Source organism: Pelodiscus sinensis, chromosome 27, assembly GCF_052426305.1.
Source record: "Pelodiscus sinensis isolate ZL-2025 chromosome 27, ASM5242630v1, whole genome shotgun sequence".
In the NCBI taxonomy this organism is placed as follows: domain Eukaryota; kingdom Metazoa; phylum Chordata; order Testudines; family Trionychidae; genus Pelodiscus; species Pelodiscus sinensis.
Window position 1 is genome coordinate 6,866,731 of NC_143078.1, and position 26,292 is coordinate 6,893,022.

General features: G+C 43.2%; 1 protein-coding gene across 6 annotated transcripts in view; it reads right to left on the reverse strand.

The window, feature by feature from the left end:
* SRGAP2 (SLIT-ROBO Rho GTPase activating protein 2) overlaps positions 1-26,292 on the reverse strand; it is a 212,301-nt gene that overhangs the window by 84,355 nt on the left and 101,654 nt on the right. For all 6 annotated transcript variants that reach the window (XM_075910141.2, XM_075910137.2, XM_075910140.2 and 3 more), the window contains 2 exons: positions 21,756-21,918; positions 788-850 (listed from right to left, as the gene is read on the reverse strand). In XM_075910141.2, the coding sequence (XP_075766256.1) occupies positions 788-814 (27 nt within the window). In that variant the 5' untranslated portion in view covers positions 815-850; positions 21,756-21,918. The remainder of the gene's footprint in view (positions 1-787; positions 851-21,755; positions 21,919-26,292) is intronic.

Below are 26,292 nucleotides of genomic sequence, written 5' to 3' on the forward strand. Positions count from 1 at the left end.
TACCTGCACATGTGTGGTACTATTGCAGTGATACAATAAACATGCATGAGAACAAGTACTTCTAAAAGAGTTTTTTGTTAATTGTGCATAAAAATCTTGTGCATGGACACATCACATTTCAGTACCTCAAACAGAAAACAAAAAATGTTTACAGCATATTGCTTGGCCTTCCAGAAAAAGTCTCCATCTCAGCTGAGTCTCTGATCTTCCTCCTGGAGGCGTGTGTCTGTGTGTGTGGTTGGGAGGGGGTCCTTACAACATTAAGCATTTAGGCATATTCAAATCACTTTCCTCCCCAATCCACAGCAGATAAACCTTGCTGAAATCAGTAACAAACAAATCCTCAAGTAGGAGAAAATGTCTAATGTGACAGATCGGTAAAGTCCGATCTGTCGCATTAGATAGCACATCCCCGTTTAGAGAGAATGAGGCCAAATGTGTTGGTTTTGTTTGCTGTGGAAATTAAAAGCTTACCACTACGGTACTGTAACACGTACACAACCAAAAATGTATCCCAAAACAAGACTCTAAAACTCCTGTGCAACATTCTTTGGCAACAAGAGATCAGATGGATACAGCCAAAGGATGAACATGGAGTGAAAATAAAATTAATGGTACAGCATTACACTGGTGAACACACACTGCCTCAGATCACTTCGATCTTAGACATGTGCTAGCCCTCTGGCTCAGTCTCTGCTCCAACAGCTGTAGCAGCAGGAAGGCAAGCAGAAGTCAAACACTTCTTTCCTTATGCGTGATAAGAATGGACGAACGAAGTCTGTTTTACCGTATAGAGCTCATTCAGCACCTTCATCAAGTCTTCCTGGAGCTGCAGTCCGACTTCTTTACTCTGTAACAAAAGAGAACCAAAGATCCATTAGGGAAGATAGGGGATGACTTACCAGGACGAGCATGCCGCATGCTGTGCACACACACACACAGAGCAAATAATTTGACCAATTAGGCACTATTTACCCTGGCAAATCCATGACCTGCTCAGCTCAGACAGTTACAGTCAAATTACACACACATCTTTCATACCATGAAAATGTTATGCATGCAGCCAGGCAAGTAACAAAATAGAACAGGGGGGAGGGCAGGGAGAGACATTTATTTAGCCAGACATGAGATCCCCCCCCCCCCGCCCTGCGCCCCCGCAGCAGGCTATTTTTAACTGCAAGCACTACAATGCAATTTGAACTGCAATTAGCACCCCACTCGCTGGCAGGGGCCACTTGGTACTAGGCACCTCTTGAGTTATAGCCTGTGCAATACCACTCACGAAAAATAAAGGCAAACTGCATCGAGGCACCATTAATTATCAAGAGTAGTTCAAGTTCCAACTAGCCAGCTGTCAAGCGTCAATTTTTTTTTTTTAAATCATGTTTGTGTCTTTACTTGAAATCCTTGGCAGGTGAAATTAGGCTAGCATTTCTGCTCTGCGATTGGAGGACATAGCCATATAAAAGTACTGCACTGTTAAACTCTCCGCTTCAGCTGAACACTGGAATACAGGAACACACAGTACGAGCATCTCCTCTTCATTTAAAAGGACATTTCATCCCCTAGCCTTCCAATTCCAACTGTCAACATTCACAACACATCTAAGGAAGACGGTTCAAGGCAATTCCTACAGCAAATGTACCAACCAAATGCTTGGTGTTTGGCTACCTGGGTTTTTCAAGATAGTGTGAAAATGGCATCATAATCAAGTGTACCAAAAGTAGCCTGTGCTGCTGCCATCATTCTAGAGTGGTCAAAGTCAGGTTTTGCAATGTTGCCTACATAAGACATTAATGCTGCACATTTCTTGTGGGCAGACCTGTACACTTCAAAAACCTTGCAGAGAGACAGTCTGTAGCCTAGTCTCTGTGAGTACGTCTAGACTACCTGCCTCTGCCGACAAAAGCATGTAAAATAGGCTACCAGACATAGTCAATGAAGTGGGGATTAAAATATCCCTGGCTTCATTAAAATAAAAATGGTCACCGCACTGTGCCGGCTCAGCTGACTGTCAGCACAGCACAGCAGTCAAGATGCAGATCGGTCAAAGGGGAAGCCTTTGTTGACCGCTCCCTTATGCCTCGCTTCACTTGACTATGTCGGATAGCCTATTTTATGTGCCTCTGTCAGCAGAGTCATGTAGTCTAGGCATACCCTGTATTACATGCTTTCAAGTGAACCACCTACTTATATCCACATCTTTAAAAAAGGAGACCTCTGCACATTAAGTCACTGCACTATATACATCTGGGGGACTGTGGGGGTGCTAAGCCTTGGGTGCCAGATCCAAGCAGGGGTGCATGCGGCCCTGGGGCCTGAGGTTCTTCACCCCTGCCCTACGCTCACAGGTTCTCGATAGCCCAGGCAAGTTTTTCCACAGCAAAAGCATAAGAGAACAAGAGAAAGCTCTGTTATACAACTATCTGTGATGCTTGCACAAGCATACAACTTACATAACTCAGCCTGTGATACTTGAAAGATTCAAGCCAATAAAATTACAATTAAGCTCAGGCAGATGTTTCCTTTCTTGCTGCTGACGACTCTGAAAAGAAATGTCTCCTCTGTTATCCCTGTTTATTTGAACAGGCTGCTGAAGCAATTTTGACTTTTTAGATCCAGTTCCCTATGGAGCACATTACTGTGAAATTCTCTGCTGTTTAAAATATTAGGGGCCTAAATGCTGGCACAGAGGCAGCAAACATTCAGCCTTTCACAGCAGGCATCCAAGACCATCATGCTTTCCAAAAAGATGCTGGGTCATTCTGATCCACTGTCTCTTACATGTGGTCCTTTTAGAGTGAGTGAGTGAGTTTGAGATTAATTACGGATCTCGCTATAAGGAAGTTGTGCATTTCAGGGGGGAAATTTCCTCCAATAGAAACGTAACCACAGAACAAGATGACAATTTTCCATATGAAACCTAGAAACACCCCTCTGATAAAGCAATTAATTCCCAGCAATCCTATGAACCACATTCCGAAGAAGAGGGAGGAGTAAAGGCAAAGAATCAACAGAGCTGCCTTTGTATGTTATCAGACAAAATATCTCTCTCCTTTAAACTTCATGGAAAAGAATGAGTCATCTAATCAGCTTAGGACACTAAAGAAGAGAAGACAATTTGCTGTGGGCAGAGTTTTATTCTAAATTTTTATAACTTGCATTCTAAATTATTGCTTGAAAGAGGTCTAAATTCAGAGCTGGACAGAAGCCCTGGTACTTATAACCAACCCAAATAAAAAATATTTTCCAGCTGGGTTTTAACCTGCAAAGGATCATCAGCAGTTGTGTCCCTTTAGGCCATGCATACTTTCAGGTTGCTGCGGGTATCTCAAGGGGGCCAGCATTCTTGTACAGCTGTGCTCGTGTAACATATATATCAGTATTAAAAGCAGCAGCGTTAGCACTCCCAGACTAATCCTTTACACTTTAATTCTTCCAACTGTAATTGAATAGCTGTGATCATTCAGAGACATGGGAGGGGAGCTAAGCCACACCAAACCCTTCCACTTCCAAGAGTTTTAAAATGAAGCACATCAAGATCTATTTTTTAGAGGCAGGAGTAAATGGGAAATGCGTCTACCCACCACCATCACTCCCTCATTCAAGAGGGAGCCAGGCCCATGGTACATGCAACTAATAATTGATTCTGCTTTTAATTAACAGGTGATTCTATCTATTTCACCATGTGCCAAGAGATAATTTCATCCAAGTATTTCCCCCCCGTTCATTAGGTTTTAAAGCAGCACTATTCTCATCTTTATAGATAAGACCATACTAGTCTGTGTAATAGAGAATCCAATTTTCTAGGGGCTATATTTCACACGCAGTTCCGCATACAAAACCAGGAAACCTACGAGCAATTTTCACATCCCCCCCCACAGGTTAAACGAGCAACCTGCTTGGCCATATTTGAGGTAGAGGACAGGGAGGAAGACACAAAAGGCTTTACTTGCATTTTTACACCAAGGGTACGTATCAAGGAGAACGTGAAATTATTTTTAAAAAGTCACGTTAGACGGTAAGCTCCCTGAGCAGAGACCTCACCTCTAACTGTTCTAGACAGGGCTATAATACATCTTTTATAGGACATTAAAGCAGAATCTTTTTCCCCTATGAAAAATTAAAAACAATCCATTATAGACGCTTAGAAGTTTGTCAATCTACATTTTTAAGGAGAACAGAGACAGTCCTTTCTCACCTCCTCCCCTTTAAAACAGGGTAGTAAAATGTTAGCAAAACCACACACTGCCCTCATGCCTCCATGCTTGTTAATGTTCCAACATGAACTGAGCTTCTTCCTCCCATCCTCGTCCTCCACTCAGTGAGATTTCTGCCCAGTTGCTACATTCAGTATTTTGGGGAACAGAAGCAGGGGTTTTAGATTTACTAATTCCCTTATTCCCCACCTTGATTATAGAAGCTCTGATAGTGTCATGTTCTTTGCATGAAAGCTATTAGATATAAGCCTGTAGCAGGCATGGGGGACTGTGGAACTTCATTATCAGTCTCACAGACCCGACATGCTCCACAAGATTCAAGAAAAAAGTGTACCATATCCACAGAGGGAAAAGCAGCTCACACAAGCTCAACCTTTTTATAAAAAATGTTGTCCACACTAGCACTGTGAAGGACTAGCTGACTATCCATTAAGCGAATACTTATTGGATAGTCAACATGATGGTTGACTAGTCGCTTCTCCTGCCTTGCTGCCTATCAGAAAGATGCAGTGGGGGAAGTTGGGGGAGAGAGGAGGGCTCCACACAGTGCTGCCGCTTTGAAACGCCACTTGCAGCCCAGGGCCAGCAGGGGTGTCCCCAGGCAACACATGGAGCCCAGGATCAGCTGGCGATTCCCACGCTGACCCTGGGCTTGGTGCAGCACTGCTGCTTTGGAACACCATGGGGAGCCTGGCATCAGGCTCCTCGCGGTGTTTCAAAGAGGCAGCACCACCGAGAGCCTAGGGTCATTGCCCAGCTGACCCCGGGCTCCATGCAGCGCTTTCAACTTTGAAGGTGCAACAGCATCAACTATTCAATTAGTCAGTCTGCATCAAACTTTTCCTCTTGCTTAAATCTATTATTCTGTTCCATTCCTTCATTTTGACATAAGTAAACTTTAAAATGTTCTCACACTGACCTCTGACTGAATCCGTGTCTTGGCAGATAACGTACTTACGTGAAAATAATTTACGTTATTCACTTGTGACCCTAATAAAAATATTCTTACAACAAAAATAAACAGAACCATCTGAAACCTGAGTTCAGATGGTTTGAATTTTCACGTGTTCCAGTCTCATACCCCCTAACCCCATCCCTGAATGGCCAGATGGACTGCTAAGAAAATAAACTTTAAGCTACAGCCACAACAAAAGACAAGTATTCTGCTTCTGAGTGCTAGACTTGTAATTGAAAGAAAAAAGTAAGTATCAATGATTTGTAATCTCCAAGGCATTGTGCAATAATATTGCCCACATTCCTTCAAATCACAGGGAGCCAAGGAAAGCTAGAGAGGCTGCCGTCTATGCAGCTATATGTTTGTAAGGATTTTATGACTGCCTTTTTCTTAATGTTAAGGATGATTAATGACACCAAAGAGCTGGTTCTGTTGAGTGTGCCCGGAACACAATCTTTTCACACACAAAGTGCTTTTTTACCAATGTGTTGGTTAAATTGCCTTACCAGGCCGAAGCCAGCCATCTTCCCTTCACACTCTGTCCTTTGTGTTTTATTGCAAAAAATTGGGATCAACTCTAGAAGTAGCAGCTCTTTAAGAAAAGTAGAAGTCACCAAGGATAAGTCTGGAGCGCAGCTGGGAGTGATCCTCCCTACTTGCACTAGAGGGGGTTCAACTTAGCATGCTAAAACTAGCAGTGTGCATCTTCCAGATCAGGCTGTATCTTCGGCTTTAAAGCACAGGGGATTGGGAGGGCTTGAGATCCCACACTCTACCAGAGCTGGAACATCCTGGGGATGCAAGTTCAGGATGCAGGAGAAGAGGGAAGAAGAAACAGAAGAGCAATTAAAATTCTAGCACTGCCAATAAGCTCTGAAGAAAGAGACAGCACACTTACTGGATTAGAACAATAGCATGGAAATGAAGATAAGAAAATCAGAATTGTGCAAACAAGATTCATGTCAGTAGCTGTGGAATGCGGCAATACTAGGGCAATGCTACCCTTTGGTACAATTTCCACCGCATAAGGCTGAAGGGAAATGGAGTTGGAAGAGTTGACCTAGAAGCTGGCAGTGCTAGTGAAGCAGAGAGAAAAATATGTATTGCAGGAAGTAGAGCAGTCAGCAAGGCAAGGACGAAAGGAAATGCCTCAGGCAACAGCAAAAATCACTGAGTGACTGCTTTAAAAGAGAAGAGACCTGAGGCAGAGCGAACACATTGCTCCTGCATTCTAGGGTCTAGCCACTGGGAGTGCTTCTCGCTGGAAGGTCACTATCCCAACCTCACCACCCAGACAAATGCAAGATGCCCACTGAAAAGCTTCCCTTATTCAAGGCACTTACTGAATGTGATGCAGGGACGTGGATAGAAGACCCGAGAGAAGAGTTCTCAGGCTCTCCAGCTGCTCAGAGCTTCAGGCATCACCTCTAAGCAGGCAGAAACCCATAATGAAAGCCTCCTTTGCCCCCTCCCTCCCAAAGAGAGCCAGGTGTTACAGAACATGACACTGGCAACTCAAAAGCAGGTGCTCTTCCTTCCTAAGACTAAAACAATGTCCCAACATAATGTGCTATACTATGGGAGGTGCCTTCTTCCAGACAACTCCTGACCGTTTGTGGTAATTGAAAGATCCTATGGCCCTTTTCAGAGGAAGAGAGGCAGCTGTCCAACTTCCAACCCAGGTAATTAGAGGGACAGTTCAGAGGCAGAATGCATTTCCAGTTGGCTAGCTCTTCACTTCCTATGCGCTATTCAATAGCTGCCATTTGCCTTCCCAGAGCTGGCTCCCTCTCAATGGCAGATGAAGTGACTAGGGAGGTTTTAGAGAGCCTTTGGGATGAGAAGCTACCTATGCACACACAGTACTGTGCAAAGCATAGGGAATAGATCTGCACACTTGTAGGAGCAGAGAGCTCATTGTGCAGGGAATGTGTCTGATGCTCAATTAGCAGAGAGCAGAAACAAATCTCCTGTAACCGAGACAATATTTACCTCAACAGCAGTGAAGTCATGCCAAGAGCCCAACCATAATGCACCCAAGCTGCAGCTTGGTGGTCCAAAACAGACACAGTCAAGAATATGATTCACTCCTGAAGACCAAAAAGGACCCCAAGATCATCCAGTGTGACCTCCTGCCCAATGCTGGCCAGCAAATTTCTCCCAATTACCCTAGCATTGAACCTGTAACAGGAAACAGCGGCCTGCCTTCAGACTTGGGTGTTATGAGGCCATTTCTGCTCAACGAACATTTACTTTCATGGTGGAAAGCAAGCAAAAAAAGCAGAAGAAAGAAGGAATTTAACATCAAATAAGCCAAGGACAAAGCATTGCCTGCAGTAGAAAGCAAAGCATAAGAGAATTTCTAATATGATTGCCTGCTGTGCAGCAGGCTTATGATCATCAGAGTCATCAAGCTGAAAATCCATACTTGTATCTCAAAGAAAAGAAAAAGTCATATGTGCCAGGGTCAAAAATGGTTGTGACAACAGTATGAGATGGGGATGGGAGGAAAAGGTTCTAAATTAAACCCATATTTACTTTATCCAGATGCCTGCACTTTAAAAAGCCTGAAATTGTAACCAATCTTGCCGGAAGCAGTTAACTAAAATTTAATCAGAATGTAGAAACTCATTAAGTTGTTTAAGCCAAATTGAAATAATAGCTCCAATAGGAAAGCACGCATTGCCCTCTAATTAGCTTCCAGTGACGTTTCAGGTAGATTGTTATTCCATACTCAAGTTCTTAATGCAGAAGAAACAATGTGTTCAGGTTTCTTGATCTGGGAGGTCACCTAGTTCAATGAATTGCACTTACATTCTTACTGGAAAAGGGCATTGTATGAAGATTAGACTGAACCCTCCGGGGCTGGAGAAGTGGGCAGAGGTACAGAGCACCCAGGGTTCAGCTGTATTGCTGAGAGGATGTGAAGAAGAAAGGAACTGGGCATAAAGCCACCCCTCCCCTTCCTTTGTATTAGAAAAATGACCACATGCACCCACCAACAAAAAATAATCATTTCAGCAAAATCAGAAGAGCGACTGTCATCATCATTCTGGACTTGCAGCATGAGTCTTTGCCTTTCAAGTGGCCCTTCTCAAATATCCTTTTCAGCCTAGGACAAGCAAGCCCTAGAGAGCTGCCACAAGCATGCACACACACGGGCGCATACACACAATCTTTTGTTACAAGGGCTGTGTCTGAATCACGTGCAGACCTGTAGGTCGCTGCCACACTTAACTGGAACATTAATTCTCAGAATGCTGCACCAGCTTCAACGCTGTCTTTGTTCCATCTCAAACTCCCCCTCGCCCCCATCTAATTTAATCAAGACATTTTGGGGATCTACAGCATACTTACATGGCTGCTCTGCATTCCACTGAACATGACAACCTCAGCTTCAAAATATTTAGGATGGTAATAAATAACTAAAGAATGCTGTCAACTTTTTATGCCTCGAGTATAACACACATTTTCAACATGGTTACGATTTGATAGCAAGACAGACAGCCTCTTGGATTCATAACCACCCTATGAATTCCATACGCATACAGATATATGTTGAAGGCGTTCAGGTACTACAGTGATGTGTGGACAAACATTAAGGCAGATTATTTTACTCCACCTCCTGAAATCGCAGTAGTCAGCTGTGGAGCTGAGACTAAACCTAAGTCTGTCATCTCTAAAACCTGTTCCTTAATCAAACTATCCTCCTTATTCCAGTGAAAAATAGACAATGGTAGGATTTAAAAAACTGCAGGAAACAAGCATGTCAAATACAGCAAAATACTTAAATATGTGGAGTAAAAACTAAACCCAAAACATATTGGTAATATCTTTTCAATTATCATTGAAGCTCTAGATGTTTAGTAACTTTTTTTTAAACTCAGACTCTCAAGACCTTGTCTAGACTAACATGTGGCAGTACGTTAGCCAAATCAGACAAGACACACTGGATAACATTTTGCAGGAGTGCCTAGGTGACTTAGGCACTTCTGAAAGCTTTATTCACTTCCTGTATCACATTACACTCATTAAGTTAAAGCTTAGGCTAGTTTGTCACTTTCTTAGGGGTACGTCTCTGATAGGTCAACTCTTCAGAAATGATGCGCATATATATGCTCTATTGACTATGCCTGTGCATGTTTTCTATCTTCAGCATTTATATGTATGGTCCCGTTTAATTATATTGTCCTATACAATGAGATCTAAGGGTTTTTTCCTGCTTTACCTGTTGCAGTAGTGTTCTCTGATTTAAAGACAGAAGAAAAGCTAGGTTAATCAACAGACCTGATTAAGTAGATGCCTCACACGATGGGGATAAACAAACTAATGGTATAACACTTTACAGTAGTCTAATATATTTCAATCATTTATGCAGAAATTCATTCACAGATGTATGAAGGGTTCTGCCCACCTGCTGCACTAGTGATTGAAACATTCTTCATCTGACTGTTATGTTAACATGGAGAAATTTATCCTACTTGGTGAAAACACTCAGCTGTGAAAAAGCCATTCACTATCATAATAGGTTGCAGCAAGGCAATATCATAACACTGCCATTTATGCTCTTTAGACCATGAATTTGGTTTCCAAACAGCTCCCATTTGCTCCTTTTTTGCTGTCTTCAGCAGTGGACTTTTAAATCTCAGGCCTCACATTCACAAACCCCAATAAATCAAACCATTTTATGGCTGAGAGCACTTCCTTTTATTATGAAGCCAGTTACACAGACTCGCCTATCAAGTGAGTGAGGTGTGAAAAGTGTTTTAGATCCCTACCCGCAGCCTGAGAAGTCCCGTGAAATATTAGCAGTAACGTCCTGTAACCCTCTGTATCCAGCCTCCTTGCGGCACATGACAGCTTTGGCCTACCTACTCTCCTCAATGTCCTCTCTCCAACTGCTATGAGAAATCTCTCTTGACAGGGCTGACTAGAGACATCACAGCTGGGTGACTGACCTGGAGGCTAAAAGAGGCTGTCACCCAGTCTCTAGCTGACTTCAACCACACTCTCGTACAAAAGGCTGGATAAAGAGAGGCATATTGCTATAATAAGGGACGACTCAGACATCACATTTGAATACAGAGAAAAGAAATGTGACACAGTAATAGACTCATTTTGCCCACACTGAAAAGGGCAGACTGCAGCACATTTACTGCCCAAGCCACAGAGGAGAATGGTATTTGCAGACTGAAACAGAGCGAACAAATAGTTCAACTGCAGCCTTGTGCTCTGCAGTGCTTCACTCAGGGCAACAGACTCTGGCCATGTTGATGTATTCGAGTTGGTTCGGAACATGAGCAGCATATCAGTAATCATTCACTCTTGTTTAGAAAAACAATTTTCATCTCTCTTGCCCAAGAGTGGTAACTTTGATAATGCCAACACACACAAGTTCTATCAATCCCTCTCCTTCACTGCAATTTCTTCTAAGAAAAAGAAATGGCGTAGCAAGCTTAGGGTGCGCGCAGGGCCAGAAGATATGTACAAAGCATCCCCGGTATACATCTATTCACACTAAAATCACTGCTGCTTGTAGAAATGGATGTGTTGTAAGTCCTCCCATTCCCCACTCTTAAGTCGCTAAAAAAAACCTCAAGCCCTGCAATCTGCACAAATGGAAGTCAGCCATGGAAAAAAAATTCCCCGGGGAATCCATTTTGAAGCACTTGGAAGAGGGGAAGGTGATCAGAGAATAGTCAACATGGATTCACAAAGGGCAAGTAGTGCCTGACCAATCTGATTAGCTTCTATGATGAGGTAACTGGCTCTGGGGATATGGGTAAGTCAGTGGATGTCATGTACCTGGACTTTAGCAAAGCTTTTGATACCATTTCCCACAATATTCTTGCCAGCAAGTTAAGAGAGTATGGATTGGATACATGGACTGTAAGATGGCTAGAAAGCTAGCTAGAGTGTTGGGCCCAATGGGTAGTGATCAATGGCTCGGTGTCAGGATGGCAGTTGGTTTCTAGCGAAGTGCCCCAAGGATCGGTTCTAGGACTGGTTTTGTTCAACATCTTTATTAATGACCTGGATGAGGGGATGGATTGCACCCTCAGCAAGTTCGCAGATGACACTAAGCTAGGGGGAGAGGTAGATACGCTAGAGGGCAGGGAGAGGGTCCAGAGTGACCTGGACAGATTAGAGGATTGGGCCAAAAGAAATCTGATAAGTTTCAACAAGGACAAGTGTAGAGTCCTGCACCTGGGACGCAAGAATCCCAAGCATTGTTACAGGCTGGGGGAACAAATGGCTAAGTAGCAGTTCAGCAGAAAAGGACCTGGGGATTACAGTGGATGAGAAGCTGGATATAAGTCAGCAGTGTGCCCTTGTAGCCAAGAAGGCTAATGGCATATTAGGGTGCATTAGGAGGAGCATTGCCAGCAGATCCAGAGAGGTCATTATTCCCCTTTATTCGGTTCTGGTGAGGCCACATCTGGAGTAGTGTGTCCAGTTCTGGGCCCCCCACTATAGAAAGGATGTGGACGCACTGGAGAGGGTCCAGTGAAGGGCGACCAAAATGATTAGGGGGCTGGAGCATATGACATATGAGGAGAGACTGAGGGATTTGTCTAGGGATTTGTCTATGTTTAGTCTGCAGAAGAGAAGAGTGAGGGAGGATTTGAGAGCAGCCTTCAACTTCCTGAAGGGACGTTCCAAAGAGGAAGGAGAGGGGCTGTTCTCAGTAGTGACGGATGCAGAACAAGGAGCAAAGGTCTCGAGTTACAGTGGGGGAGGTCTAAGAAAAACTATTTCCCTAGGAGTGTGGTGAAGTACTAGAATGGATTCCCTAGGGAGGTGGCGGAATCTCCATCCCTAGAAGTTTTTAAGTCTCGGCTTGACAAAGCCCTGGCTAGGTTGATCTAGTTGGGATTGTTCCTGCTTTGGGCAAGGAGCTGGACTTGATGACCTCCTGAGGTCTCTTCCAGCTCTATGATTCTAAGTTGTTTCGCTATAAGTTCAAGTTTTTGGAATATATCTTGGACTTAATAGTGACGACAGCCTGTAACTGCACCAATGTGAAAGAAATGACTGTTTAGAACAGATGTGATTTCAGAACAGAACTTTGCCCTTGGAAATTTGGGGAGAGCGTTAAATAATTCAATCACTCTAATGGGTATGAATGATTAGAATTAGGACAAAGATTTTTTTCCCCGTCAGTTTTTGTCCCCTCATTAGGATATGACCCCACCACTAGTGTATTTATGGCAACAGAAAATAACATGATGTATTTTCCTGTCTGTTCCATTCAACAGCATCATTAGTAACAGAAGTAACATGAAAGAAAGCACACGGCAGAAGGTGATTCAGTAGCAATATGTCCAAGTGCAGTATACCACCCACCACACCCCCGTTAGTGACAATTTCACACTATATATATATTCACTGTGTAAGTTGTATTGAAAGATGAGGAGTCCAAGCTTAGAACCATCTGATGGTTTGGGTATTAGTCTAATTAAATAATGAAGCAAGCAAATGATCTGCAAGTGCTAGATTTTAAAAATATGTATTAATTGTGGTTCCCACAAGATCTAAGGAACATCAACATTTTAACGCATGTCAGGTATTGGGCAAGTGTCTCTTAGAAAATGAATGGCGTAGTATTGCTTCACCGATTGCCAGAAAATTCTGACCAGTTCTCATTGTGGATTGTCATTTCACATCAAATACAGTGCACCACACGCACAGAGCACCTTTCATAACCCAATCACTCATGTACTGCAGGGAAAGTGAGTCTAAGACTCACTTATCAGGCTGTGGTTTTCACACTCCACTGTTTCATACTTCTTCCTCTGGCCTTTTGAATATGGGCACAGACCTGGCCTGAGAGTCACTGGACAAGGAATCCCACGTTTCTGAAGCAAAATTTGCAGGAATACTGTAGTCCATAATTGAAGCTGGATTTGCTACTGGTATCTTAGTATCAGTCCCGTTGAAAGAGATTTCAGCCACAAAACAGCAGGATCACGGATGTTGCTGGACTGAAGAGCCGGGACACTGATGGCCAGGGAGCCCTGCGCCAGGCTTGCAGCAGCCAGACCAGCAGCAGCTGGGGAACCCCAGCTTCAGGGAACTTCACACCCAGCCAAGAGAAGTGGAGACTGAGGTGGCCAGGTAGCTCTGGTCCCAGGGAGCCCCAGCGCAACCAATGGAAAGGGGACTGGAGTCTGTGCCCGACAGCAGCAACCAGAGCCCAACAGCAGCAGGACCATGGCCAAAAGCAAAGCGGGCAGCAGTATGGGTCAGCAGCCTCGGAGGCTGGTGGCAGCGAGCCTCCCCAGCAAATTCCCTTATTTGGGACCCGTCAGGTACCCAGGGTGTCAGACCAGGGAGCTCCAACATGCAGTTAAATTCTGAGTGCATCTCCAATTGAGTTTTTGCCTAACGGGACGGGATTCAGCCGAAGGACCCACTGACAAGGCCATTTTCTGCTATGGTAAAACTTCCAACAACGGAAGTCAACTTAAAAGTAAAATCATAGCAGAAGTATGATCTCTCAAGGCAAAAGAACAACAGAAAAGGACAGAACACAGGTTCTGAAAACATTCTCTCTAGGCAACAGTTCAACGAATCCTGCAGGCACAAAGATTGCCACGCGGCATCTATCCTTACCAAGAAAAACTAGACTAATTATCCAAGAGACTCCAGGTTAAATCATTTGTACTGAGGTACCTAGGAACTGAAAGTCATTGTGGTAGGTGCTGTATAATCAGAACAAGGAGACGGTACCCACCTATCCCAAAGATTGTACAATCTACATTTAAGACCAGAGCCAACAGGTGGACGCAGGCAGGGAAACAGAAGGAAACAAGAATACTAGTTAGAATGGGAGGCAGTGATCTCAGTACACCATCAGTTCAACTGCTGAGGTTTTTTTCACGACGTCCAGAAAAACGAGTTATGGAAATAACTGGAGAAGAACAAGACAGCTTTGCGGATGTTCATGGGAAGCTTATTGAAGGTGTGTGGGGCAGCCCAAGAGAAAGCATGTAAGTGCTTGTTTGAAAATGTAACACAATGAAGGATGTCCGATCAGAGGTGGGAATTAACATCTCAGCCACACAGAGGTAAGTACACAGTGGACAGGCTGCAAAGGACCTTGAAACTCAAGACAAGTTGCTCAAGTGTGATGCAGTGGAATGGGCAGCACTGATAGTGTCAGGTTTTGTGCTTTTACTGTAAAACACTGGTGTATTATTTCAAAAGGGTAATTCAGCCTCTATTTGAGCATCAGGAAATAAGGTCATGGGAAGAGGCAGAGGATATATCCTGGAAGCCTCCTGTGAATGAAGTGGTTGCTGAAGCAGGCAGACTGACTAGATTAACTGTGTTTCCTCAAGGAGATATGTTCCCAACACTTCTTTAACATTTTGCTTCCATCTCCGTTGATAACTTACATCTTCCACATGAGTGTGAAGCAAATTATGGCACCAAGAAACAGCTACAGTGCTACACAAATACTCAACTAGACTTTTTTGTTCCAGAAAGCCAGTCAGCTGGAAGTACTAGAGAAAAATATGTCCAGAGACTGGATAAAAACCCAAGACTTCAGTATTCTATGTAAAAAGGGTTTTACTTAAACACTAGAGATTCGTTTCCTTTGAGGGAAGACTCAAACAAGCAGCAGATTAATGAGACCAAACAGAAAAGGCTTCTCCTGTGCATGTGCATAAATAATATCAAGGGACCCCACTAACGAAAGTCATCAGTAACGTGGAGTATCTGATAACTATACCAGAAATATAAAGCTTATGTGATGCAGAGAAATCAACCAAGCGTCAGCTAGGGGATAAAGAGAATGGGGTAAGGGGAGGAAGACGGGGAATCAAGAGAACCAACTCAAATGGAAGAGGGCGTAATTTTTTTTAAATGCCATACTCCAAAAGGATAAGAGCAGAGTAATCAAAGGAGTGCCTCCTACAAAGATCGAGGGAATCAAAAGCAGCCTGCACAAGAATGGAGCCTAACATCAAAGCCATACATTCTCTCAAGGCAGGCAGGAAGAATATCAGAATGGAAATGAAGGCTGAACCCTACGGTATCTAAACACAAGGCTACATCATTAATTATGGGAAGAATAGAAACAATTTAACTCCCTCCCTCGAGGCACCAATTTGTTGCTATTATGGGCCAGACAGGATCTAGAATTTCCACTTGGTTTGGTTTATTCACAGAGAATGGCCACCTATTCTCCGATAGATCTCCTGTTACCTTTCTTATAAAAATTGCGCACACAGTTTTGAGCCCAATGCTACCACCATTACTCACACAAGTAGCTTCAAAAAAAGCCAAGGGAGGTCAGATTCCAACTCAAGTCAATGGGACTAAGTCACATGAACAATGGGTACAGGACCAGGCTCCTTTCGATTTAGAAGTTATTTCCCCTCAAATACACAATAGTCTGTGGCTGCAAGCACGGAGGCAGAGCATGGGAAGCCGGAGCACTTTCAAGCTTGCTGTCCCAATGAGGCAGTACTGGAGCAACCTACGCGGAGTATCTCTGGCCGGCTCTTCCTGTAGAAGCGCTTGGATTTGGCACCCCTTTTTTCGAAGAGGAATTTTGTTTCCTTTGGTTTTTAAACCCTTTGCATTCTTTGCTTTTTGCTGGTTGCAGTCACTCTCCAGAGTATCCAAGACCACCCGCATTGCAAACAGCTGACACACCCTGGTACTCTGTGTTTAAACCTTCTACAGGGAAGCCTCCGAGCAGAAGCTAACCTGACTAGAAGCCAGTGAAAAACACAAGCAATACATTGACTGTCTGACACCATTTGCATGTTGGCTTTGGCAGTAAATCTGACTCTCCTTATCAGCAAAGATACCTTTGAAGTGGTTGGCAACTTTCCATCTCGTTCTTCACATCATATTGCAACTCTGAAAAGGGATCTCTTCATTTTAAGATACGGAGAGAAAAGCTTAATTCGACAGAGGCAGACCACGTAATCCTCAGGCATGGCAAAGCCCAAAACTGCTAGATAAAAACAGCCTCAGTCATGCAACTGAAGTATAACTACTACTGGAATGTCAGAAATTAATTGATATTCAATAAAAACATGCCAGAGCTTGACAGCTAGCAATGCAGCATCCGTCTTCTAACACTTCCCTTTTCCAACAGAGGGGTTTTTGAGTGCAACACAGAAGGATTTGTCTCAGCGGGTAGATTTTCTGCCAAAGGGCTGTAACACCTATTCCCAGCCGCTGGAGACAAAATCCACATTTCCGAAAATATCACAGCTGCTCATTCAGTCAAAGATTCCACAGCAAGACTGGATCCTTCCATATGGGATCCATTGTGGCTCAGGGGTCTCAGACAACAGCTGTGACAAAGTGCCTTGTTTCTTTCCAAGAGTGGGCCAGCAGTTGTTATTTATTTTTTCCTCCCTCTCCCTCTCCCTCTCCCTCTGTGTGTGTGTGTGTGTGTGTGTGTGTGTGTGTGTGTGTGTGTGTGTGTGTGTGTGTGTGTGTGTGTGCGCGCGCCTTATCAAGCCATCCAGACCTTTGTAGCCTCAAGACTAGATTATTACTGCAGGCTCTGGGTCCTATGCTGCTCTCCTGTTTACTTCAGGGTACAATCCAACGTGCTGGTTATAAGCTATGAAGCCCTAAAACACAGAGCCCCCCAAATTGTTACCAAAACCCCTATTGTAAAGTCATGACTCCGAATCCATTATCTCTGCCTTAGGCGGACTAGGACATATACCACATCTCTCAATACATTCCACTGTAGCAATTGCAGCCCACTGGGGTCACTCCCTGCGTGTAAATCTCTCCGCAGCTAGTCACAGGCCTACTCAGGGTACGTCATTTAAATTTACATGGCTGCCGCGCTGAGCCGACAAACAGCTGATCAGCTGTTTGTTGGCTCCAGGCACTAGTCTGGACACTCCCCTGTCAAAATGAAAGCCTTTTACCAACATCCCCTGTAAACCTCATCCTACGAGGCATAAGGGGGATGTCGATAAAAGGCTTTCAGGTCTGCGCAGCGCGTCCAGACTAACGCGCGGAGCCGACAAACAGCTGATCTGCTGTTTGTCGGCTCAGCGCGGCAGCCATGTAAATTTAAATGAAGCCGCAATTAATTAAATCGCGGCTTTATTTCCCTTTGCCTGTCTAATCTACATGCCTCCATCGACGGAGGCATGTAGTCTCGACACACCCTCAGTGAATTCTCACTTTCAACAGGAAAAAAAAATGGGTATTTTCCATGTGATTTTGCTAGAGAAAATATGTAAAAACATGAATTTGTACATGTTCCAGAAGAGACGTCACCACAACATGGCGACAAACAGCAGCAACATGTTAGTGCAGAATGACGTTTGAGAGCTATCCTTATTCTGCAATTTCATCTCTTACACACACACACACACACACACACACACAGAGAGATTGTAGGTAGGGAGGAAATATTTCTAACTTATTTCTTGCTTGAGAAGAAAAATCATCACCTGGCCTACAGGTAAGCATCTCTGTCCACCTCAAAAGGTTTCATGGAAGTAAGCAAGGCTGCAGGTGCTGGCAACCTTGCAGAGCCAGAGTTCTGAAGACACTGCTTTCTTCACCCAGGACGAAGAACAGCCCTTATAAAGCCAAACACGCTTTAATCAATGTTGGGATCCTTCTCCAGTTTTCTTATATACAGGACAAACTACATGGAGTCGTGCCATTTGAAGAGGTGAGGAGGACTTGAATTTTCCTATGATCTTCAGCTACATATTAGAGGTAGAGGTGCCTCTAAATCCAACACAGATTCACTGTGTTACTCTGACTTGAGCCACAATGAAAGGGCAGCCATGTCCCACATGAGGCAAGCCACTGGCAATATTATCCCAATGGCTACATTTCCCTGTACTGACCATAAAATAAAAATCCTTGCAGTAAATCAAGCTAATAGCATGTGTGATTGAAATGCTCCCTCCAAAAAGGCAGATTTCACTACACCAACTGCTAGAGAGAAAGATGCTGTCATTACCTTATCTCCCCTGCACCTCCTGGACAAAGTAGGTCTGTTTTACGACAGCAAGAAAATCAGCCTTTTTACCAGTGGCATTCTGCTGCGATAACCGCCACTCCCACTACATCAAAAGGATGGAGAAAAATAAACCTCCATTTAAACACAAGAGAAAAAGTCTGTATGGATACAAGCCTGGTGCAGGATGTTAGTTTCTCCATTTGTAATAGTGGTTGTTTCCCAAAAGAAATTTCTGCCAGTGCCACACACCACATACTGAGCCGCTTCCTGCCTTCTTAAACTATCTTCCAGCTAACTGGCCATCATTCCTGCTGAGAAGGATCTGGGGAGGTACAGCGGAGTCCAGATTGAATGAGAGTCAATGTGAGGTAGCTGGAAATAAAAAAGGCTAATATTCCATAGTATATTAACAGGAGTGTCCTATGTAAGAAATGGCTGTCGTTGCCTGCTCTGCTCAGTGCAGATGGAGCTTCAGCTGGAGTATTGTGTTCAGTACTGGATACCAGGCTTCAGGAAGGATGTAGACAAATTGGACGGAGCCCGGAGGAGAGCAACAAAAATCATGGAGGCTTAAAAACCCTGACTCATGAGAAAAGGTTCAACATCTGGGCAGGTTAGCTTGGGAAAAGATCAGGGGAAGGGGAATGATGAGCTGAAAACAAATCCCTTCCAATATGCTAAGGGATGTTAAAGAGAGGATGAGGATCCATTACAAGTAGCACAAGTAGTCATGGGCTCAGTGGACAGCAAAGGAGAATTAGATTAGCTAAAAGGAAAAAACATTTCTATCTAAGTAGTTTAACACTGGCACAAGCTTCCAAGAAAGGCTGTGGAAGCTCTGTCACTGGAGATTTAAGCATTAGACCAGTGGTCCCCAATCTTTTGGGGCTGTCGTGCGCCCAAGGCTGGAACCACGCGCCCGGAGCAGAGGCCAACCTGGGATCTATGTACTAAATTCTATCTACTTGGGTTTCTGACATGGAGCAATGTCCCACTTCATTAGACTGAGAAGATGCTTTCCCTCACTCTGAGAAACAAGCCAAGTTCTTTTAAAAAAAGATATCTACATCAAATCCCATTCATTAAACGGCCGACCAAAGAATGGGATAAGAACATGTTTGTACAGGGGAGGAGAGTATTGAAAGTGAGAAGGTCAGTTTCCAGACACACAAGAGAGTTTATCAGCTTCATAGGACTTCCTCTACCTCACATTTTCTCAGCCTTGGTTACTCACATGTTCCCACAAAGCTCCTGTTGAAAACTGAAGAGGAGTGATTACTTATCCTCTGGAAGGATTAGGGGAACTCCCATTCAATAATCCTATATAAGTATCTAATCAACTGTAATTTAATCACCCAAAGGTTTTAAAAGGTCAGAAAAAGGTCTCATTGTGACATTAATTGAAAAACACTCATTCCATCGCTACTTGAGAGGCACCTGACAAACACACGTCCTAAATAAGTCCAAGAAAACATAAGCCTGAAGCATGTTATTTTTCTTAAACTTTCTGCTTCAGATTACAGTCTGCTACATATTGCTGCAAGAGCATTAATGTTCAGCAAACAGACTCATACCCATTCCATCACACAAGCCAGCAGTCACCCTGCCTAATAAGTTTCCATAGTACAGGAACTCTGACCACTTCTAAATCCTGAGAATGCTAGATTAGCCTGCCCCTTCAAGTGAATTTCTTGTCCTGGTGCTTTATATACAATTGCAAAATGCTATGCATTTTGCAGTAGTCTAAATCTCACCACATTGCAGAGTGTTTCTTAACTGATGAGTCTCTTAACTAGTGAAGAGCACATATGGATCTTCATAAAGTGATGGAACACATTCTCTTAAAAAACAACAAGTGGTCTGGTAGCACTTTATAGACTAACAAAACATATAGATGGAATCATGAGCTTTCGTGGGCACAGCCCACTTCTTCAGATCACCGGAGTTTTTACTGTGCTGTGCCCACAAAAGCTCATGATACCATCTACATGTTTTGTTAGTCTATAAAGTGCTACCAAACCATTTGTTGTTTTTTCCTGTACAGACTAACTCAGCTACCACCCCCTGAAGCTTCTGAACATTTTCAGGACGTTTCAAGCAGCTGTCAAGACCACAGTGAAAAGCTGATGAAGGCCCCAATTACTGTCAAGATTTCACCTGAATAGATTTACATTTTAAAGTCACATAAACACAACTTGTGTCACTGATTTTAACATAGCACCAATTAGGACCACAGGAAAGCAAGAAGTCAGATATGAAAGTCAGTCTGGAAATATTGCCAAAACTCCTTGTCTGTCTCCCCACATGTAGCGTTACAGCACTGGATGAGTGTCCATGTAATTATGCCTTAGCTAGCCACAAGAAACTCTGTAGTACTTTTGTCCAACTCGGTTACAATGGAAAGAATGCTGAAGAATCAAGACACAACCAAAAGATAGAAAATGTTTTGAAACCTGTGCAGGTTTAAGTAAGCTAAATCAGACAGATGGTACAACCATCAAGAAAACTCCAAAGAGACCAGTGCATTATTATTTGAAGTTGTTCTTCCAAATCTTCTACATCATATTTCATCAACTGGACAATCACAGTTTCTTAACATGCAAGTCACCCACTCCCACTTCCCAACCCTATTTCCAAGTGTGCTTGCAAGAAGTCATTCCTAAACATGCTTTTTGCTTTGTGGTTTTCCCTCTTGTTCTCCAAAGGGCAGTTAGGTATCTAATTTTCAAAATGCTTTTCGTCAACATTTGGCAAGATGGAAAGAAAACCCAAAATAGGTTTAACAGAAATCGCTCCATTGCAGACACAGGTTTGTAATTAGAAGGCTGTAATACACAATTGTTGGCAGTTTATTCCTATTATTTAAGCAAAGACATCTGAAACAGAGCCAGGCTCTATTTTGGATCTATGGATCTTAGTCATAGAGCCTCAGAGGCTCGGGCCACTCAGTAAGACTTGCACTGCCCTGTACCACTGTTCACATGGTGATTTTGTTCTCAGCAAACTGGGCTGCAGAGTCACTCCTTCACTTTGTTACACACTAACCTACTGCGTAGACAAACCCACAGAGTTCAAGGACAGAAAGGGCTAGTAATCATCTAGTCTGATCTCCGGATATTAGAGGCCATTGAATCCCACTCACCTACCACTGAATAAATTCAACAACTGAGAGATTCCTTTTAGGAGAATCCTAAAGCTGCAAAAATCAGCATGTAATTGCACCAGCATCAAAGGAAGCCTCAGCTCAGTAGTGATAGATACCTTCCTCCTCCCATCCCCCTTCTGCTCTGAAATTTGATTTGTCCTTTTCATATGTGTTCATTTTTTAAATTGTATTTTGGTATATATGGTTGTGACAATTTTCTTCCACTATTTGATCTGAGGAAGTGGGTCTGGCCCACAAAAGCTCATCACCTAATAAACCATCTTGTTAGTCTTTAAAGTGCTACATAGTCCTGTATTTTGCCTCAGCTCAGTAGTGTGTGCTGAGAATGGATTTGAGAGCTGCAGACAGGATAGTAAGTCAGCAAGGCAGTTCAGAAAAGACACCTGAAGTTTCACTTTCTAGAGTAGCAAAGAAAATATGGCTGCTGCCGCATGCCGTTACCTTCTTGAAGAGTCGCCCAGAGTCTTCGCTGACTTGGACAAAGCGAGGGATGATATTGTTCAGATAGATGTCGCTGAGGGTTGTATGGTCCCTGCTCTCTCGCTTCACCTGGTTTAAGAGGAGATTCCAACAATTGACTGGAGACAGGACATTCTGATCCTTCCTGCAGGGAATGCAAAATAGAAACAATGGGTGGGGGGGAGGACAGGACTTTACGTCAAGCAGGCTGACATGATTCAGCTAAACACACATTCTATAGATGCCACATCAGAAATGCAGCTATTGTAACATCCCACATGGAGCTCCTAAGGATCTTATCTCCTAAAAGGTGTGTGTGTGAATGTTGATACCAGTGACAGGGAGAGAGCGCACTACAGATTGAGGAACTGTACAAGCTTTATCCACAGACTTCTTTGTTGTTTACAGTTTAATCAGATTTTAGCTATCCCCTTATTTAGGCACCAGCCACACTGGCATCAGAATAATCTTACCTACTCCTGCACAACGTTTAAACAAAGCAGCTGGTAGCCAGCAGCCAGATTCTAGCAACGTTTCCTCTGACAAATGCGAATAGTTTTCTTCAAACACATTAAACAGGTGTGTCCCTCATCAACAATCCTTCCATAATTATAACATACTTCCAAGTCCAAAAACATTAATCCTCTCCCCCTGGTGGTTGGGTGACCTGTAGTAGAACTCTAGCAGCAAAGATAATGTTTCAAGTGTTTAGTAAACTAGCATAGGTCTGTTCCTAGCATGTACCAGGGATGCTATAGTGTATTCAATTAACCGATTATTTGATAAACAAAAGCTTATAGGTTAATACTATAGACTACACACATTTCCCTTTCCCCTCCCCGAGAGAGGGGCTGTCACCCTGCGCTGCTGCCTCTGAATCAGAGGCAAAAGCACAGGGAGACAGACAGCCAGTCTATGAGGGGAGCTAGTTTTTAAACTGCATCTCCTCATGGACCAGCTCCCACCTACCACCCCGCACAGAGGGGCAGGGTACACGTCGGGAGTGGGGCCAGAGTGCACTAGCTGCCAGCCCCACTCCCTGGGGGACTACAGAATAGTCAACTAACCGATAAGAATTCATGAGGTTACTTGACTATTCAATTAACTGATATTTAACATCAGTAGCTTGAACCAAAGGAAAAAAAATAGACAAGCTTTTGCACTAGTGCACTTTCCTTTCAATTAAAAAAAGTGTGTTCTGGATCAATTCTCCATTCAGCAAATCTGAAGCCTCTTATAATACTAAAACAAAGCTAAGCTTCTTTGCACAGAACAGTAAATGATTATCGCTTACCTTACCCAAATTCAACAAAGAATTCAGCACCTTCCAGGTCACTGCCCTCACCTGGGCAAATAATGTTCTGACTGAATCTTTATTTCCAGAAGCGGAGAGCAGAACATGTTGTCATGAACAGTTTACAGTGATTCTGAGAAATAGCACACAATGCTTCTTTGATGATCTCCCTCTGATCCCTCACACAAGTGCTTGCTTTGTCCAATAGCCCACTCCAATTTTTGTAACTACAAACTAAAGATCAGATCCCAATATTATTCAATTTCAGCATGAGGAAAGGCATTTCAAAAGTTGTATGGAGTTTTGTACCTGAACCATCAGAAAAATTAGTCTTCTCCCCTTTTGCTTCCTAAAAAGTCTAAATTTAAGGATCTGCTCCAAGCGTACACAATGAAATAGAAACCTCTAAAAAACACCCCTTATACATTTTCTTAACCCTGCCAAATTCTCATGAGGAGTGATAGATTAGTCAGCTTTATTTTAACATTATATTGTGTGTGTTTTTTTATTTGGCAAGGGACATGGTTTGTAGTATAAATGTAATATTAGGTACACATTTTAAAAGATATTAACCTAATACTGCAACAAAAGTTTTATCAAAAGTCAGACTACTCTGACTTACAGACAACAGAATCAGTTTGGTTGCATGTGGACATAAGTCGGGGGAGAATTTGGTTAAAAGAATCATTTAGCTGTTGGGTTGCTAAGTGGCTTAATAGCCTAAAAGACTAGCTTTACCCACTGTGCAAATGCTTACTGAAACAGTTTCAGCACAGCATCTGCGTTTACAAAAATTGTTTCACTACATGTCGGTTTATAAACAGTTATTTTAGAATGTTTTTGTTGGTTATTTTGAATGGAAAAATTCAACAAACAAGGAGATACAGTTACTATATGCGTTTCTGAGTTACTTCTATTGCATTTAAACCTACTCTCACTAATAAGAGTAATGCAGGGATCTCCCACCTTTTTAAGCATGACATCACTTTAATTTAAATGCAATCAAACCCAAACACTCTTGCCCTGCCTCCTTCCTGCCCCCTGCTCACTCCATCCTCACTCACTTTTATCAGTTTGGGGGCAGAGGGTTGGGGTGCAGAGGAGGCTGCAGACTCTGACCTTGGGCTAAAGTATTTGGAGCGTGGGAGAGGATCTGAGCTGAGCCTGGAGCAGCGAGTTGAGGTGTAGGAGGGGGTTGAGGGTACTGGTTCTGGGAGGGAATTTCAGTGCAGGGGGACTCAGGTCTAGGACAGGGGTTGGGGTACAGGAGAGGTTCAGGACTGGGGCCGGAGTCTGGAATTCAGGCTCCAGCTGGGCACCGCTTACTGCAGGTGGCTTCTGGGTGGTGGTGCAGGGGACTATGGCAGACTTAACCCTACTTTGGCCCTGCATCACTCCCAAAAGCAGCCAGCCAACTCTCTCCATCCCTTCCCTTCCCCCCCCCTCCCGCTCTGTGGAGATGAGGTACAGGGTAGGGGATAGGCACCCTGACATCAGCACCCCCCTCCTCTTCTTCCCGAGAGGCTCCCAGGGACTGGTGGGGCAGCTCCAAGCCAGAGGACAGGAGCATCATGGCAGTGCTGAAAGGGGCAGATGAAGTGCTGGCACTTTTGGCCAATCCTGTCAGGATCACCTGTCAACAGCTCCAAGATCTACCAGTAGATTCCGATCTCCTGGTTGGTGACCACTGGAGTAACATCCATAGTTTATCGGGGGAGGGGCTACCTGAGCCCATCATCTTGGAATTTTCCATTTGCTTTTCCACATTCTATTGCGGCCTTTCCTCTTTGTTCAGTGAAGAATGAGGTTACAAAAAAAGCCACATTTATTGCCAACACAACAAAACAAGGACAACATCCTTGCCTCACTGCATAGACAATAAAAGTGATAAGTTGCACAATTTAAGTATAATGTTTTAAGAAACTTCATTTCAGAATGCAAACCAAGAGCTAAGCAGTGATTTTTCTATAGTACCTGAGGGATTCTGCAGCATGGTTTTGGATGGGTGCAGACTAGGCTGGTTAGCGTTACTGGAATAATTAATCTCCCCCTTCTATATGGCTACCATGTGTTTTTTCCTATGCTGAATAATTCATGGAGGAGATAAAGTTTAAAATATTGTAAAAAGCCAGGCTATGGCAAGAATGTGTGAAACAGTTAAGAAATTCCCTGAAAAACTCACCTCTACCACAACAAAATAAAAATGCATAATTGAATTTCTCTTACCAAAACAAACACATCAAAATTCAACAAACGGCTCATTAGGCCGAAAACTTGAAAGGCATTTGATAGGTGTCTGTTTTAAAGATCACAGAAAAGGTTGGCAAAAGAGCAATGTCACTTGCTTACTGCCGTGCTGTTCTAAAAGGACAGCAGAATAGTTCGGAATGCATTTGTCAAATTACCCTTCTTTGTGTGATTAAGCGACACTACAGGGTCTGTTCTGAGGAGAAGAAAAGCCTTCAGATTTCACACTCCATAGTTTAACAGAGACAGCTACAACACTCTCACCCAGGCCCTTTGAACGATACCTGATTGGCGGTGAGGGGAAATGACATATGCATATTTGAATAGGGGGTTTATAATGAAGGCATGCACTCTTGTTTAAAGCAACATAAACATTGATCAAGAATTACAATTACTACCAAATTTCACAAATTGCTGGGTATTTACTGTTGGTAATCCTCCCTGAGGTTCTTAATGGAAATGGTCACATAAAAGAGGAAGAGTTAAATTGTCATCTGCTAATAGCTGTTATTGGAATCCTCTCATTGGAAAAAGAATGCCCAATCATTGAGAAAAGGGGGGGAAAAAAAAAGATATTGGAGGTTATGGTTATAGAAAAAAAGTAACACTTCTTATGTATCCAGCCAAACAAAGAGGGGACAGATGCATGGATATTTTGTTAACTTTTATTCAATACTCATAAGTGCATTCACCTGCCAAAAATAATAGTACGATTTTTTAAACTATAAATATTTGAGAGAAAACATATGCATGTGGAGACCCTGGTAAGGTGATTTTTATTAGGTCAAGATGAGTTTTGAGCTTTACACGAGAAATGTAAGAAGAATTAAGCTATAACTGAAATAAAAGTAGATCACCAATCCCTCTGCAAGACTACGAAGCAGTCCTCACAAATACAGGACATATCCTTGATTAGATGGATAGCAAGCCCCCCATGGCAAAATATGTCTCGCTGCAATTCCTAAAATGTGCAGAGAA